At 41.3% G+C, this 18,433-nt stretch overlaps 1 protein-coding gene and 2 non-coding genes across 3 annotated transcripts; 2 read left to right on the top strand and 1 right to left on the bottom strand.

Moving 5' to 3' along the window:
- Positions 1-1,226: 1,226 nt before the first annotated feature.
- LOC128745427 (uncharacterized protein K02A2.6-like) lies at positions 1,227-10,230 on the bottom strand. Its single transcript, XM_053842503.1, has 3 exons — positions 8,940-10,230; positions 7,681-8,897; positions 1,227-1,379 (listed from the first exon to the last, which is right to left on the bottom strand). Exons 1-3 carry the CDS (start codon positions 10,228-10,230, stop codon positions 1,227-1,229), a joined length of 2,661 nt encoding a protein of 886 aa, XP_053698478.1.
- A 3,719-nt stretch (positions 10,231-13,949) lies between these two features.
- Trnaq-cug (transfer RNA glutamine (anticodon CUG)) lies at positions 13,950-14,021 on the top strand. Its single transcript has one exon. It is a non-coding gene; the product is annotated as a tRNA-Gln (tRNA).
- Positions 14,022-15,595: 1,574 nt separating this feature from the next.
- Positions 15,596-15,667, top strand: Trnaq-cug (transfer RNA glutamine (anticodon CUG)). Its single transcript has one exon. It is a non-coding gene; the product is annotated as a tRNA-Gln (tRNA).
- Positions 15,668-18,433: the final 2,766 nt, after the last annotated feature.

The following is an 18,433-nucleotide window of genomic DNA, read 5'->3' as shown; positions in this document are numbered from 1 at the left end:
TAGAAATTAAAAACTTTTTTCAGCTCTTAAACATGTAAATTTGGGGATTTTATCAAGCTTCGGGCTTGCTAATAGCTGCTTTCGAATCTGCAATAGAGCTTAATAGAGGCTTTTGCGCGTTTTAAATAACCAATTTACGCAAAGCTGGAAACAAGGCGCACCCGCACAGAGGTTATATAAAGAGCGATATAATTGCTTAACAAGTGTTTTTTCTACCTCAAGCGAAATAGGTTGTATAAGTTCTCCAATTTCGGCTGAATAAGTATAGTAGAATTGTTTACATAAATTTTATTCGATTCAGCTATGGCTGAATAATAATGGATGTTAAAATACTTAATCAGCGCATAAATGTGTCGTGGGAGGGCTGTTTATTAAGATGACAAATCGTTTATAGCACAATTATTGAGAATATTGACGGGTTGTGGAGAGGTTGAAGATGCGCCTAATCTGTTCGTGACACTATTATGTGAAGCAGCTGATTTACAGCGCATTCGTTGGCTGCTTAATCACTTATACAATACAGAGGTCTTTGCTTAAATTTATTCAGCGTCTACCACCTGTATTCAGAGTTAAATCAGCTGTGACCAAATCAGTAGCATGTTAATTCAGCTTCGGTGTTTGTTGGGTAGAACAGCTTGGGGCAGTTCGATTGAAATATAAACGGTGCTTTTGCCGCCGGTCTCTTGTGCCAATATTTCTTTTCCAAATAAATTTGAAAATAATGCTACACCCACACATTCACTTACATCATCAAAGTTCGGAATGTTAACTGCCCGGTTTACAATGTGCTAACGACAAAACCCATCGTCCGTACGCTGCTCGTCCGGAAAGAAAAGATCAAACCCGCTCTAGGTGTAAAATCTTTTTCGGACTGTGCGTACTATACCAGTTCGAAACGGCAAAAATTAGCTTTATGACAGCTAATTTGAGGTAAAGTATCTGGTGTCACCCGCCCGGGAGTTGGAGACGAACAACGGCGGTGCACGTGAGTGAGGCAAAAGAATGTTCCACCTTACAATAAAACCCACTTTTCCTATTTGCTTAGATATGTAGTGCGGAGCGAGCGGTGGCCGCCGCCACTATGCTCCTGGAAATGGCAACGTTCGTAAAATTTTACAGCCGCACGCTTGTGGGACTGACTGCTGCCGAAAGTCTAGGACATGCTTGTAAATGCTGTGAAACGTACTACGGCTGGATCCGCATGTTTCATCACATCATCATCAGCCTCACGGGTAGTTAGACACTCGGTTGGAAAATTGCCAAATGATGAACCACGTTTTATCCTCCACCTGCCGAACGTCGATTTCGCCGCCCACATGCGGGTCGGGCCGTTTCACGACGCAGCAATCTGTTGTGTAATATGGATCCATTGACTCTCGCTGCCAGCAGAAAGTTTCAGATTTTCTTGTGCACACATATGGATGGAGTGGCATAGAACTATAGTCGAGTCGTACGAACGGTCGTACCCTGAACGGCGGCGTAGAAAGAGATAATATAATTACTCCTACTACTGTTATGCTCATTATCTCCTTTACAGCAGAAGAGACCGAGTTAGACACCAACTTGTTTCCCGGTTACCTCAGATGGTTTGCTGAGCAGTGTTTATCATCTACCTAAGCAGTCCAACTGCCTGGAAAATCGGCCAAGGGGATTCGCAGTCGGAAATCGTTCGCAAGCATTGTATCGATAGGGTTGTAAAATTTGAATTTGCACAGTGTGCTCTACTGATTTCGTTCTTCTATTAATCATTTATTTGAACGAAGAATACGAAAAGAATAATTTAAGTAAAAGTTATGATGTTTGTTGAAAGATGTGATGAAAAATCAACCACCATTAAATATATACATACATCGGAACCATTCGTCAATGCATCCGGTGTGCCACAGAGTAGCAATTTGGGCCCGCTACTATTTATTCTTTATATCAATGACATTGTACTCATACTTGATTCAGGTCGCAAGCTAGCATGTGCGGATGATTTGAAGATGTTTTATGAAGTTCACCTACAAGAACTTCTGGATAGCTTCGTTAACTGGTGCAAACGAAATCGACTTACGATTAGCATTCCAAAATGTGTCGTCATGACCTACAACCGCAATCATTTCCCTATTATATTCGACTATAGAATCGATGGTGCTGTACTACAAAGGGCAGACCAAGTGAGCGATCTTGGCGCGGTTTTGGATCAAAAATTGTCATTCGATCTGCAATAGTTGCCAAAGCCAATCGGCAACTAGGATTTATATCTCTCTAGAGACTTTACGGAACCTTACTGCCTTACTGCGGTTAGAACGTATCCAAAAACGGTTTATTCGTCTCGCTCTCAGGAACCTGCCATGGAATGACGCCGTACGCTTGAAACACGACACAAGATTCAACAAGCAACCTTCGTAGCAAAATTGCATAATGGAGAACTTGATGCCCCATGGCTGCCCTACTAGCACGGTTGTTACAAAGTTGTTGTGGTAACCGAAATATGACTTACTTCAGTCGTAATCCGGTTGCTTCAACTAAAAATGTGCTACTTGGGTGCTATCGTCATTGAATTTTCGAGCACAGCAGAGACCGATTAGGTCAACGGCGTTACTACAGCGCAACTTTCATCGCATCTCCTATTCGGAAATCGGAATTCGGAGAAATTCGGAATCGACCTCGTCTACACCAGCCGAAACTACCAGCTCAAAAGTAAGTTGGAATTGAGACCCGATTGAGGAACATAGAAAATCAGGGATTGGACGAAGATGTAAGCGTGTGAACGGTTCAAAGCGCATTGAGGAAGTGTGGAGAACAGGACACTTTTGGCGGTTCCCCGAGACATGAATACATGATGGAAAGCTGGTCTACCATGGACAGAAAGATAAGGGATTACTATCAAGCGGCATCATCCTTCGGCGTCAGTACGGACTAGAAACCCGTCGGAAACAGAAGCAGCCAAAACGAAGCCCCCAACTGCCTGAATCCGTGAAAGCCGATAGCTCGGAAGCTGTACGACAAACTGCTGACCCAGAAATCTCCACAAAACTCTGCCGGAACCGCAGTAGTTTTATACCTCACCAAAGGAAAAGTATGTTTCAGGATCAGCGAAGGTTGTTTACATCGACAAACTCGGCAAGAAGGTTGTGGTATGGCAATCATATGCGAATGTGAATCTGAAAAAAGTTTGCAACCCTTGAGCAAACAGCATAACAATCCAGCAATCTTTTGGCCTGATCTCACTTCATGCCATTACTCTCAAGATGCGCTAGAGTGATACCGAAAGTCATGAACCCACCGAATTGTCCAGAAGTTCGTCCTAACGCAACTTTTTGGGAAAGTAGACTGTCTTGAAAAATTCAAGGAAATTAAAGCACCAGGCTTTGGTTCCGCCCACTACGCTGGCTGCTGCCACCATCAAACTATTGAAGAAGTACGATATCAGATTCGTTGATAAAGTCAATGGACCACCAAATTGTTCAGGACCTTAAGCCGGCTGAGCGCGGAAGGTATAGTTCGAAAGGAAAGTAGAGAAGCTCAGTCTATTGATGGGTTAAGGAAAACGTGGTCAAGCCGGAAACTGTAGAGAAACTGAAATTTGGTCAGGTTTTCATTTTCCAAATCCAATTCCCTACGATAAAACTGAACCTTGACGTGGTGTAGGGCTTTTTAACTAATCAGTAAATGAACGGCGGTCACGTTTACTTCTGAATGTGGGTATATGTCAAAATACTTTTGTGATTTCAAGTGGGACTCGGGGTAAAAATTTACCAAATGTGAATGTCTGCGTTGTTCAGTGCTTTTATTCCGTTTATTCCGTCTGATCTGATAATTAATACATGAATGTTTCTAGACCTTATCCCTATTGATCACAGCTGTCAAAAATATCTCCGAAAAATGTCGGATTGATTGGGTCGGCCGGGAGCTTAGGGTTAGTAAGGGGATGTATGCGGTATACCAGACCCGGTTTGGATACCGAAGGAGCATTCTACAATTATTACGGGTAATGATAGAGGTACTAAGGCAGCAGATGGGAAAATTAAGTCAATTCTTATACTATATTACATTTTATTCATAATACTTGTTGCAGACCGATCCAATAAAGACGCCAATACTTCTAATACATTTATTCACAGACTACTAATTCTAACAGAAGATAACAGATAAAAGGTATGTCTAGTCGACGGGTTCCGGGTCCAGTGGCGACTCGTGGTGGTTTAGCTTACCTGTTCAACCAGCGAAAAATACAAATTAATACGCAGCTTTTTTTATTATCGAAATTCTATATTTTATTCATAAAACAAACATTAGGTGTATGCACGTAGCGCTTGCTATGTTGCGTAAACGGTGTATTTCGTGTATATGCTGCCGCAATTTGCATAGCAGTTCCGGTTTCTATGGAAGCGGCAGAGTAGCGGCAGTATAAATACGCAATACTCCGTATACGCAACATAACAAGCGCTACGGGAATACCCCTATTATTTAAATAACAACGGAATACGGCGGTTTACTTTACCAGCAAACCCGTCTCTGAATTTTAACTACGAACCTAAGACTTTCCGTTCAATTTACCTATTGAACCAAATTCAAGAATAACCACCACACGCACCACAAGCAATATGCGTAAGTTGTTCAATGCTAAAGATGAACGAGTTAATGAGAAAATTTTGCGAATAATGCATGCCATCCCCTTCGTACCAATACATTGTCCTGGTGCTAATCTCTAAAGCAGTGATGGCCAAACTGCGGCCCGCGGGCCGCATGTGGCCCTTCGGGATGATTCGTGCGGCCCGCGGACTGATTTGAAAGATGGTGGACTTATGAGAAATATTTTTGATGACATAGGAGTCCTTCAGTTTAGTTGTAATGCCTCGTGCATGTTATGAATCTGAATGCTTTCAGGTTTAAAACTTGTGTCGATTCCTAGAAAATGGTTTTTGTTGTCGCATATTTTACATTTTGTTATGCACAGGAATGGCCAAAGATTATTGCGGCCCGCGGCATTCATGGGCGATCTGATTTGGCCCGCACCTTGCCTATGCCTGGGCACCACTGCTCTAAAGCAACGTTCAAGCGTCATATTGAACGTTTTGCTCATTAGCTTCGTAACTCGATAAAATGGAATCAAAGCGCAGGCCATAGGAAAATGGGGTAGTAAGTCGTTCAATGCAGGGGGGATCTATCGGTAAGGAATTGTGAAACTCACATGTGAAGGGGCAGGCAGGTGACCATAATTTTCAATGCCGCTCTTGCTACTTTTTTTCTTACCGATTTACTGCTCTTACCTGTATATGTAGCTTCTGAAAAGTTTATTAGTTTGTTTTATTTACGCTAAAAAGCAGATAAATCCATTATCGGGATCAAAACAATACAAACGACAATTGCGCTGCGTGTTAGGGTTTGAGTTTCTGTCAACTGCAGCAGACAAAAATAGAGTTGCGAGTCCCTTGGCTCGAAATCAATCACACGCCGTTTGGTCCATGACAGTACAAACGTCATGGACCAAACACCATCTGCGGTAACGCACACATGTATGGAATTTGACAGCAATAGATCCCCCCTGGTTCAATGCTGAAGATGAACGAGTAATGAGACAACAGACAATAATGCGCCCGCGCCTTCGAGTAAAAGCTGTTTCACATTCTCTTTTTATCTCCTTCGTGCCCAGAATCAACACCAGGAATAATGTGTTGGTATATGCTTGTGCATTGAGATCAAAGCAACGTTCAAACGTCGTGTTGAACGGTTTGCTCAGCAGCTTCGTAAACTAAACTAATAGCTTACCGAATTATTCGTATTGCATGTGCGTCGGTTCAAACGAAATCATGAACTAGTGATGAAAAAAAATTTTGTCGGGTTGAATTTTGTTGCCTGTCCTATGAACAGGTTGAACATGCGGACGAGTCGCCACTGTTAGCAACTGACAGACAACAGCGCTATATTAGATGTAGGTTGTACCCACTGCTGGTATTCCAAGGGGTCCAACACCTCCCCTCCTAATTGTAGAAATACGGGTTATATCTTTCCGGCAACCGGCGAATACGGGTTGATCGTCGAAGTAAGCATGGTGGTCGTGTCCTCTCTAGTCGGGGCGGCGTAGCTTGAGTAGCGTCTTGCTGGTCTATTTGCTCCTCGCAAAGCTGGAAATCTTGGAGTAATATGTGCAGTGGTATTTCGAACTCGGGTACTGCTTCTTCCGGACAGGCCTCGACTGTTGAATCACCCCGAGCACGAAGTTGGTTTGTATGTGACTTTATGAGACGCTTGTTGTTTTCCAGCCAGATATTGTAGTTTACTGCACCGACACGTTCAATTACAATTCCAGTGAGCCAGATCAACTTCCCCTGCTTCATTGTACTAGCGTATACCAGGTCACCTCTCTGGAATTCACGTTTTCTCGCCCCATGCCTTTTGTTAAAATGTTCTTCTTGTTTCCGATTCTTTTGTGGTGAAATATTAGTATATCAAACCACCTCAAGGTTTGAGCAAATCTAATTTAATTCGGATTTTTCTTCCCATCAAATTTTCGGCAGGAGACAAGCCATTTGGTGCTGATTTATTGGGTGTAGTACGGTATGTAGCTAAAAATATTTGCAAGGAATGGGCGACACAATTCTGAGTTCCAGGCATAATTTTTCTGAGACTTCGTTTTAGGGTGTCAACGAACCGCTCTGCCTGTCCGTTTGATTGGGGATGATACGGAGCAGTTCTGATGTGTATAATGCCACGTGCATCACAGAATTCTTTGAAGAGGGCACTGGAGAATTGGGTCCCATTATCACTGACGATAGTTTCTGGTAGACCATATCGTGCGAAAGTTTCATCAAGCAAATCGACAGTCACCCTCGAAGTAATCATCGATGTTCTCAAGATTTCTGGCCACTTGCTATATGAGTCAACGATTACGAGAAAATATTGACCATTGATTGGGCCAGCGAAATCTATATGAATTCGTTCCCATGCACGACTTGCTTGTGGCCATGAGGACAATAGTGTTTTTGTAGGAGCTTTGGCCACTGCAGCACAAGCATGGCAGGATTGTACAAAATTTTCGACGTCCTTATCCACACCTGGCCAATACACGTAACTGCGCATAATTGATTTCATCCTATCTTGACCTGGATGACCATGGTGAAGCGATTTTAGCACTTGTTTTTGATATTCTTGGGGTACCACGACACGATCGGCTAACATGAGACAGCCTTGGACCACAGAGAGCGCATCTTTGCGCGCATAAAACGCACGAAGAGCGCCATCCACGTTTTTCATTGCCTTAGGCCAACTTGAATTAACGTACTGAATGACCGCTTGCAAAGTTTTATCTTTGTTTGTTGCCGCCTGAAGATGCTTAAATGATATCGGTAGATTATCAAGTACAGCATCAATTGTAGCAGAAATATCGCTTTCTAGTTGAATCGACGCGATGACAAAATCCTCTTCTGGTTTCAGCCGACAGTCTATCAATCTTGACAAAACATCAGCGTATCCAAAACTTTCTGTAGAAATATGCTCGATTTCAAAGTCGTATGATAGGAGAATAAGTGCCCAGCGTTGTAGACGATTAGTGGTATGGACAGGTATACCCTTTTTAGAACCAAATACGGCGATCAAAGGCTTATGATCGGTTTGCAAAATGAAGCGTCTACCGTAGATAAATCTGTGAAATTTTGTTACTCCAAATATTAATGCCAACGCTTCTTTTTCTACCTGTCCATATCCTTGTTCAGCCTTGGTGAGAGAACGAGATGCGTGACATATGACCTTGATGGAACCATCTTGATATCTGTGCATTAGACAAGCTCCTACACCATAGTTAGATGCATCAGCTGCAACTATCATTTCGACTGCAGGATCGTAATGAGCTAGTAGCATATCAGAACGTAGCAGATTCTTAAACTGTTGAAACGAATTTTGACAATTTTCATTCCAATCCCACTTTGTGTCTTTTCGCCGAAGGGCATCAAGTGGGGGACGAAGATCGTGCATGTTCTGTATAAATTTCCCATAGAAGTTTATGGCTCCAAGAAATGAGCGGAGACTGGTTACATCATGTGGAGGTGGCATATTGCAGATTGCTTCCGTTTTGGCAGGATCTGGTTTAATACCACGCTCATTGATAATAACACCAAGATAGTGTATCTCTGACATGAAGAATGAACACTTCTGAATGCGTAATGTGAACCCCCACTCTTGAATACGTTCCAGGAGTTTGATGAGACGAGATCTGTGTTCCTCTGGTGTCCTGCCATGCACTAGTACGTCATCAAGATATGTTTCGGTGCCCTCTAATCCTGCTACCATTGCGTCGATAATTGTTTGAAAGGTACCGGGAGCCGATTTTACACCTGGTGGCAGACGATTGAATTCAAACAGTCCACGATGTGTGTTAATGGTGAGAAAACGTCTAGACTCTCGTTCGATTGGCACTTGTAAGTATGCATCCGACAAATCAATGTGAGAAAAAATTTTGCTCCCTGAGAGTTTAGCAAAAATCTCCTCTGGTAAAGGCAAAGGATGATGATTGGGTTGAATGACCTTATTTAACCCAGTGGAATAATCGGCACATACTCGCACTTTGCACGGCTCGTTGTTGTTTGATTTTTTTTTTACAGCAACTATAGGCGCAGCCCAATCAGAAAATTCGACCGGTGAAATAATCCCCAATGTCTCCAACCGTTTCAGTTCAGCTTCAATTGGCTGTAGCGCGGCAAATGGCACTGGCCTTTTCGCTCTGAAAACTGGCTGAACATCTGGCATAAGATACAGCTTGGCTTCCGTTTTGTTGCAGCAGCCCAGTGTATCGGTAAACACTTTTGGATATGATGATCGTAACCACTGTATATCGTCCGTAGTTGATGTCACACTGCAGCAGATTGTGCTTAGAGGAATGTCCCACAAATTGAAGCGCTCAATAAAATCGAGGCCTAAAAGGTTGAGACCAGGTATAGTGGTTACAAATATTTTACCTGAGCGGGTGATTCCTCTCAATGAAACACTACAATCAGTTTCAGCCAGTAATTCTAGCGGTTGTCCCGAAGCAGTGCAGGCTTTCTGCGATGGTGATCTCGTTTGAGGGCGGCCTATACGAATCCAATTTTCTTCCGAAATGACGGTGATATCCGAAGCGCAGTCTAGTTGAAGTTCTAACGTAACGTTGTTGATGCTAACAGGCACAAATTTCCTCAGGTGATGAACTGCCACTTGTTTGACGGTATAAATGCCCTTGGTGTGAGCAGGCGGTTGTTTCCACTTTCGTTTTCTGCCAGCATTTGATGACGCGCACTGACAGTAACCCTCTTTGTGACCGATGCGTTGGCATTCTTGGCAGCGATGATCTTGATACGGGCAGACACGAACAAAATGCATTTGTCCGCACTTCCAACAAGGCGTTCTAGGCTTATTCGTACCATTTCCTTCACTACAATCAGCGTTGTTTTTATATTGTGTATGCTGATCAGAAGAGTGAGGTTTGTGAGCTGAGTTGAACTTAGATTTGTGAGATGAGTTGTCTTGATTATCACTGACAGCATTCACTGAGACAATATCACTTTCAGCTAACATCGCAGGATTCTCGAGTATTGATGCATCTTTTTTCAGGTTCAAAATTCGATGACATTCGGCAGTGAGATCGTTCATTGTTAGCTTTTTATTCCCCTCCAATTTCGATAGTAGCGATGTTCGTATCTCGGCATCTTGTTTTGCGTGTAATCCACATACAAAGATAAGGCACTTGAAATCATCAATGGAACAAGATGCCACATTGAAATCTTCACAGAGACGGTTAACTCGTCCGGCATAGGATTGAAAATCGTCTGAAGCATTTTTGCTGAGTGTTAAACAACGGTATCGCTTGCAAAAAGTTGATACATGCGCGCCAAACAACTCCTTCAGTTTTTCAACCGTCTCATCGAAATTACATTGCCTAGGTTGTTTCGGCAGAATGTGATTTGTATATTCTGCGTGAGTTTTGTCACTGAGCTTACGTAGGAGTAGCCGAACCTTCGCCGGATCATCTAAGCTAGCTGCATCTACCCGAAAAGCATCCTCGTGACGACTAAACCAATGATCGAAAGTGAGGTTAGCCTCTGGATCATAGTGGAACTCTGTAATTGAGTTGGCTAACGATTCCATCCGAGCATCCGTCGGTACCGTTCTTGCTGCGGCTGTAGTAGCTGTCTGCGACATCGACAATTGAGTGAGGAGTTTCTGCTGCCCCTCCATCAAACTAATGAACATTTTTTTGAAGTCCTCGTCCATGATGCGGTTGCTGAATGATGAATTTACGTGCGGGTGGCTCTTTTATAAGATGATGAGCTTAATCCACACTCCTCGTCGCCAAAATGTTGCAGACCGATCCAATAAAGACGCCAATACTTCTAATACATTTATTCACAGACTACTAATTCTAACAGAAGATAACAGATAAAAGGTATGTCTAGTCGACGGGTTCCGGTTAGCAACTGACAGACAACAGCGCTATATTAGATGTAGGTTGTACCCACTGCTGGTATTCCAAGGGGTCCAACAATACTAATATTTCTACTGGTTGGTTTTTGGGGTTTGGAGACGGTTTCCCGTTATAAATACTGCGCACTAGCTGTTTGGTCTCGAGGGCTGGAAGGCGGGTGTGACTCTATGTTTTATAGCTTCTGTTGACTACCGCGTATGCCCAGGTCGTTCTGCGCTCAATTTACTCTGTAGACCTGTCTTAGGACACTACATAAATGCCGGGGGATAAAAGATGAAATTTGTTCTATGGTCCGAGATGGTTCTTCTCTTCCTATTGGTTCATTTGCGATTGTTTGTGTTGGAGGATTGATGGTGGGTGCGCGGTTAAGGTGTTAGGCAGGGCTGACGAGACCTCCACTTCTATATACTACATTTTACAACTCAAGTATTACTAAATATCCAGGGCAAACCTCATTTACATCCAACATTTTTCCTCTCATCATCATCATTATTATAATTAAAATATGGCATCCCGGTCTTTGGCAGTAAAATCTCAGAGTCAGTTCGTGGAGTCCGTGCAGGGTCGGAACGCCTCTGCCCGCGGGCAGCTATGCTTGGGACTCTACCTGTGTTTTTGTGGGCGATATTGCCTGTCTCGTCAGGTAGAATTGGTGTTTGAGGTTTCCCTGACACTTTTTTGATGATGATTTTGATTTTTGAAGGCGCCTCTGTTCCTCTTTTGGACGTTCCTCCCCATTTGTCAGCTCTCCCTCTTTTGTCTATCCGGTCACTTGCACATCTGTTTGCTTTGCGGAAATCCCTATGAAACCCTACAAAGAAAGCCAAACAAAAAAATTTTTTCTATTTGTACCTTACGCTTTTAACAACTCACGTAGGAAATGAATAGTTTTGTTATTGTTCATTGTTCACAGAACACAGCTTTTATTTATTTACTGGCTGACCCGACAAACTTCGTATTGCCACAAATTAAACTGTGTTGTACATAAATCGTGAATCTCGGATGACCTTTGCGCAATCTCGAGTTTTGAAAGTTTCTGAGGAGATCATGGGTGGTTTAATATACAAATTTTCCGTTGAAATGTTCGCCATGATTATATAACATTTCGCCGAATATCATTTTGCGGAACACCACTTTTCGGTTGACTATTTCGCGGAATATAGAATTTCGCGGAATACCATTTCGCGAAAAACTTTACGCGAGATGTACCATTTCACGGAAAACGTTTTCGTGAAAAGTACCATTTCGCAGGGGTTGCGACCGTCTCGCCCTGCATCATCTAGTGTTACTATTGACAGTTTTTGGTGGTCTTCTTATTCACTAATGTTTTATGGAAGAGTCTAAAATTTCTCGAGTTCGATTAGTTTTTAAGTTACGCAAACATGTCTGTTTTATTTGAATGAGAGTCCTTTTTCCCCTACCACAGGGGTGAGAGGGCCAAAACCATCATAAAAAAATCCTGCCTCCAAAACCCCCCGCATGCTAAATTTGGTTCCACTTGGTTTATTAGTTCTCTAGTTATGATGAAATTTGTACATATCTCATTTGTATGAGAGCGTCCCCTCTTATAGGGAGGAGGGGTCATAATTCCCCTCCTGAAGAGGGGAGGGGTCTCAATGCACCATAGCAAAAAAATTGCCTCCCAAAACACCCACATGCCAAATTTGGTTCCATTTGCTTGATTAGTTCTAGAGTTATGAGGAAATTTGTGTTTCATTTGTACGGGAGCCCCCTTTCTAAAAAGGGGAGGGGTCCTAATTCATCATAAAAAAATTCTTGCCTCCAAAAACCTTCACATGCCAAATTTGGTTCCATTTGACTGATTAGTTCTCGAGTTTTGACAAAATTTGTATTTCATTTGTATAGGAGCCCCCCCTCTTAAAGTGGGGAGGGGTCCTAATACACCATAGAAAAATTTTTGCCTCCAAAAACCTTCACATGCCGAATTTGGTTCCATTTGCTTGATTAGTTCTCAAGTTATGAGGAAATTTGTATTTAATTTGTATGGGAACCCCCCTCCTAAACCTAAAGTGGGGAGGGGTTATAATTCCTCTCCTAAAAAGGGGAGGAGTATCAATGCACCATAGAAAAAAGTCTTGTCTCCTAAAACACTCACATGCCAAATTTTGTTCCATTTGCTTGATTAGTTCTCGAGTTATGCAGAAATTTGTGTTTCATCTTTATGGGAGCCCTCCCCTCTTAGTGGGGGGAGGGGTCTCTAACCATCATAAGAACCTTCTCCGGCTCTAAAAACTCCTGCATGCAAATTTTCACGCCGATCGGTTCAGTAGTTTTCGATTCTATAAGGAACATACGGGCAGACAGACAGAAACCCATTTTTATAGGCATAGAAGAAGATTAAGCGATCAGCTGGATAACCCGAATAAAAAGAAAAAAACGTTCATTTTGTGTACAAATTATTTTGGAATTATGAAGATATCATCCAGATAAACTGTCAATTTAATTAAATGAACGGTGCTTATGATTTATACTAGGGTTTATTTCTAATTCCCCTCGTAGTAAGTAAAACCATTCTAATTTTCATCATTTGTTGGATGGATTTAATGAATACTCCAACAGTTCTTGTCCTGATTTGACTAAAACACACTTACCTTCCGATCCGTGAACTTTGAAATCACTGAAAAGCGATTATTAAGGCATATTATTGAAATTACGCAACTGATTTTATTTCCTAAATTCGTCGTACCGTTTAAAATCCATCCATCAAAATTTTTCATCGTCCGAACTAAAAATCACAACAATGTTTACGAAGCTAACGCGCATGTATGTGTGTAGGACGGCATGACAAATGTTATTCTGCAAAATTTCTGCAGGTCAGGCAAGTTTTCCTGGCTGTAGAATAACGACAATGCCTTGCGTGAGTTATTTTCATTTATGAATGACGGAAATTAAAACGATTAGTCGACATTTTCTTCTTCGTCGCACGAAAAAACGTAGGAAATTTGACTGGTAGAACTTCTTTACTGATAAAAAGCATTTAAATAGATCTCAGCTCACTTTGATTGATCGCGTATGATAGACAACAAACTAAAATATTAGAGAATAACTAGCTTTGCATTGTGTGTTGTAAAAATGCTGATATTTTTAATAATTTGTGGTGGATATGACGGGAATAGGCAATTACGACGAAGCAGCAACATACCCTACCAGATTTATACAACTAAGTGGGAATGGGATTCATTTTCTTCTTTTTGGCTTCTGGTCCTTAGAAGCGTTCTGAGTTTTCGTCAGGACGGTTTAGGTTAATGGCATCCACACTAATCTATAGTTGTGTTTTTGCATAATAGATGACAACTCAATGAATGTTTTTAAATCTATAGACACTCCAAGTTAGTAGATTTGTCTAAAGCATAAAGCATGCGCAAGTTTAAACTATCACAAATTAATTTGTGTTGTTTGGTTTGGATCCGCTTTCAAGATTAGATCGGTCTTCGCGAAATGGTACACCGGTGCAAATCCACATCAAATGATTCCGTTTCTATCAAGTGGTTCCATGGTGTAATGGTTAGCACTTTGGACTCTGAATCCAACGATCCGAGTTCAAATCTCGGTGGAACCTGAAAGAGAAAGTATATTTTGGCCTTTGGATGCAGTTTTCTGCTATTTCAGGCCTAATTCGGGATTGTTGTTTGGCCTTTAATAATCATTAGAGGCTTTGGCCTTTAATAATTATTAGAGGCGATTTTAGGCTTTATTAGAAAATCATGTTCTGGCCTGATTCGGGACCATTGTCTTTTTTTGGCCTTTCTACAAGCTAGCCCGTAGAAACCGTTTTCAGCGATTTTAAGTTCAATTCGGGAACAGTTTTTTTTCGCAGCTAGGTAAGAGTGTAACACTACGATTGACTGCTGTCTTACACCCCTGATCCTCATACTTTTTGATAATACAACAGGTAGTATAAAGTTTGGAGTGGTATGAAATGCAAAGCTTGACAATAAAAAGAACAAACTCTATATAAACCATGTTATACTCACGAACATCACTACTTCCTAACGTTAAAGTGTAAAAACAATTTTATACACTGTTTTAGAACCCAAATCTTCTACGAACGACAATTACCAAACCATAACCTCACAACCTCTGCTAAATCCATCGAAAATCAACCTCCACAAAGGCGTCACGATGAGCATTCCCGCGATAATGCGTACGACAAACGACTTCGGGAGGCCCACGGAGGGCCGGCCTCTAAACATGTGTTTTTCGGTCCGTTCTGATGCCATTATCTCCGCTCGTCTCCGCTAGGATGCTTCCGCGCTGATTGCTGTTGTTGCCCGGCATGCGATGCGACACTCGAACTCGCCGTGCCCTGTCCACCCCTTGTGAGTCAGCATTCAATGGTAACATCGCAGTTGTACAGTCGGGAATGGTTGCAAGTGCTGCCGAAATTTTAGACCCAAACCGGCAGAGGTCCTTGCTTATTTGCATTGTCAACGCCGCGTGACAGGTCCTATTGTCGAGATCCGGTGCCATCGAGAGTTGCCGATAAGAGGAGTAACAATATGTGATTCAGCACTATCCGCTTGCTGTTCGAACTCAAACCATTGTTGCTTTATGCAGTGATGGTTTGGGTTTTCATTCGGTGGTTACGGTAAACAAAGGTCGGATGAGCATATACGTTGCTTAACGGTGTCATCATCGTTGCCATGCTATTACGCTTGTTCGACAGTGTAATTAATTAATTATAATTAGTACTTTCAATTATTCATCTCCTTTGTGCGGGTAGAGAGGTGACGCAGGATAGGCAATTGTTTGTTTGGATTTGTACTGGCCTTGGTTTGATTTTACGGTGCATTAAAATGAGAACATTAGGGTTTTACGGTGGGGACGGTTTATGCCAGTAGCAGCTATACTAATCTCTAATGAATTGCGCTTTTGCATAATATGTGATGCTTGAATGATGTTTTTTTTTAAATATATTGTCATTCCGAGATAATAAGTTTTTCCGATGGCTAGAAAATATGTTGAAAGCGTGCGCAGAGGCAAGTCAAAACTCATAAACTGCCGCAAACTCTTCGCATGTTGCTTTAAATCTCCTTGCGATTGTTTGGTTTATATGTGATTTTAAGATTAGATTAGATTAGATCTTTGCGAAATCGTTCACCGGTGCAAATCCTCCTCAGTTGCCCACCAAGTGGTTCCATGGTGTAATGGTTAGCACTTTGGACTCTGAATCCAACGATCCGAGTTCAAATCTCGGTGGAACCTGAGAATATACTTTTTTAATCAGCAGTACTATTTATTTTCAGCTGCATGACAACTGAATTTCCAATAATGCAAAATTGTTCATTATAATTGGCTCGTGAAAGTCTGTCTCAACACACGATAAGGCCATTAGATTACAGTGAAAAACCAGTTTCATCGAAACTAAATTTTATACATATTTATTACAACTGTGCTCGGGTTCTTCTGCCCGACCTACTGTCTAATTTTGAACACAAAGTCGTCACTCTTGTTCGACAGTCGAGAGCAGAAACTTTCCGACCGGCTTGCATGTATTTAATTTTTGTTATCCTTTATTTTTTCTGGCTCACCAAAAGAACACACCAACAAGCAACAAGTTCTCCAGTTTCCCATTGTTATTTTTCATTTTGCTGCTTATTTTGAGGCACACTCCTCTGTGCCCCTTCCAAATTTCGTTCCAAGAAAGATGAAAACTGAGAGAAAAACTTTTCAGGTTCTATTTTTTCAGTACACAACAACCCCTTTTACTGCTGCTTTGTAGATATATTTTCTCTTTTTACCCCAACCAAATGTTTGATTTGATACCGAAAATTGCTGGCAAAGAACAGGTAGATCGTACTGTTGCTTTTCATTGGAATTAACAAGTCCCAACAAAAGTTATTCTTTGCGAATCATGTCCAACATAACCACAACCGGTACCGTGCGAAATGGCGGAGGTGTACAACCCTAGGCTAAATTAATTAAACTTTCAGATTCAGCTCGGGTACCGTCCGCAACTGATGCTAAGCCAATCGTTTTGCTGTTGCCCTTCGGGAAACGGGTTGACCGCCGGCTGGAAAATCCGCTCGAGTTCAAACCCATGCGTAATTTATTTAGAGAAAAATAATCAACAGTTGAGTGAGCCCGTTATCACTAGGGGGAGGTTTTGGTACTGTTGAACCGAATCAGCCACACAGCAACCATATGTTGAAATCATGTACCGTGGATGAATCACTAGGTAGGGTACTACTTTTTTTGAGCTTATCCTTCTGAGGGGAAAACAATCATTAATTCTTTCCAATATGCAGTACTATTCTTGCACATTCGTTACAAATCGTTGCATATTCGGTGTGACAAATTGGTACTTCAGGGCCATGTAACACAGAAACGGAGAAGGCCCAATGATTAGAAGCCTGCTGAAAATTCCATCTCATGCCCTATTTACACTTTTGTTCCTCAAACGTTGTGTTTATATTGTTAATGTCTTGATTTGTTCGGCAATGTCTTCTTCAAGCAGAAGTTCCCTTCAATTCAATTGGTCTACTATGAAGCACAATACCCAATATTGCAATGCACCTGAATCAAATTCATCTTTAAATATTGGCACAGTTAAATCATAACAAATAGCTTGCCAAATTTGTTTTGCACAGAATTTTAAGGAGTTATATACAAATAGAATTTCCGAAAAATCATGACATATATTTAAGTATACACACAGAAAATTTCATGCCAATCCTTCAAATATTTACAAAGTTACACATACACTTGTAACGACGTGTGATCCGAGCGATTGAAATTCAAATGCACAGATTTTTATGCATTATGGGATGTTCTATCCGCAATATTTAATTTTGCCAGTATAATTTTTTCTGAATGTACATAGTTTATGAAGTTCTTTAATCATCAGACACTTTGGTAGAACCAGAACTTACAGGAACTAAAATAATTGGTGAGTCCCAAATTTAAGCATGCACAAAAATCTGTGCTTCTGGCATCTATGGCTGCAATGACGAACGAGAGCAGCGACCGTAGTTGTTCGCTAAATACACACTCGCAAAAACTCGTCGCAGTGCATGAATCAATAAGAGCGAGAGCCCGAAAGAGCTACTTGTGCCGGCGTGCTCGTTCGAATGAAGACGCGTGTGTGAGAAAAATAGACCACACGAGTGTGGGCTTCGTACCATTGATTTTATGTTTGTCGCGTAATGATGCGTATTTAGATGCATGAATACTTTTTTGAGGGCTGGTGCTGTATTATCTGATGACATCGATGCGACATACGAAATATGTTGAATTTTACAACTCCCAATTGGTACCTAATGAATCTAGGGAGATCGTAAACTACATTCACGATTAGATGATGGAGCTGGTGTGACAACAAAATTCTTGACATTCAAGACTGACACCACAACTGACGATGATGCCTGGATGATTGGATCTCTCTCGACTTAATTATGTTTTGGGGGATAATGAATGTTATAAACAAACAAAGTTGCAAGAATACAATGTAGACGCATGATGTTGTGTCTTTATCTCAATGAAATGTATGTCAGCATATTTCTGATAAAATAACGCATATTTTCGGTTCGTCATGAGGACAGCTAAGTTTCTGTTACCGAAACACACAGCAATCTGAAATAATCCACAAGATTTTCTGGTGATGCTAAAAAAATTTCCTAAAAGAACAGTGACCTTGTCAAACGCTATATTTTTCTTTAGTGAATCTTACCATAACTGCAATAAAGTATTATTGCGCGAGGAAGTAAAACACCCCACTATGGGCCAGAAATTAAAATTTCGGGACAAAAATATTTGCGGTTAAACAGCATGTCTCAGCTCAATGTGGTCTTCGGCAAATTTTGGAATAAAAAATTGATGCATATTTTGAAGGGGTCGTCCAATATTTAAGCGTTACTTAAACAACCATTTAAGTAATAATTTTTTGAGTAAACTTTTTTTCACCTTTTTGTTTTCAAAATATTAAAGATAAACCAATTTCAAGTAATTTTTCTGAAGATATGAAACTTCTAC

Source organism: Sabethes cyaneus, chromosome 1 (genome assembly GCF_943734655.1).
Source record: "Sabethes cyaneus chromosome 1, idSabCyanKW18_F2, whole genome shotgun sequence".
Taxonomy (NCBI): Eukaryota; Metazoa; Arthropoda; class Insecta; order Diptera; family Culicidae; genus Sabethes; species Sabethes cyaneus.
This window is presented reverse-complemented; position numbering and strand designations above follow the sequence as displayed.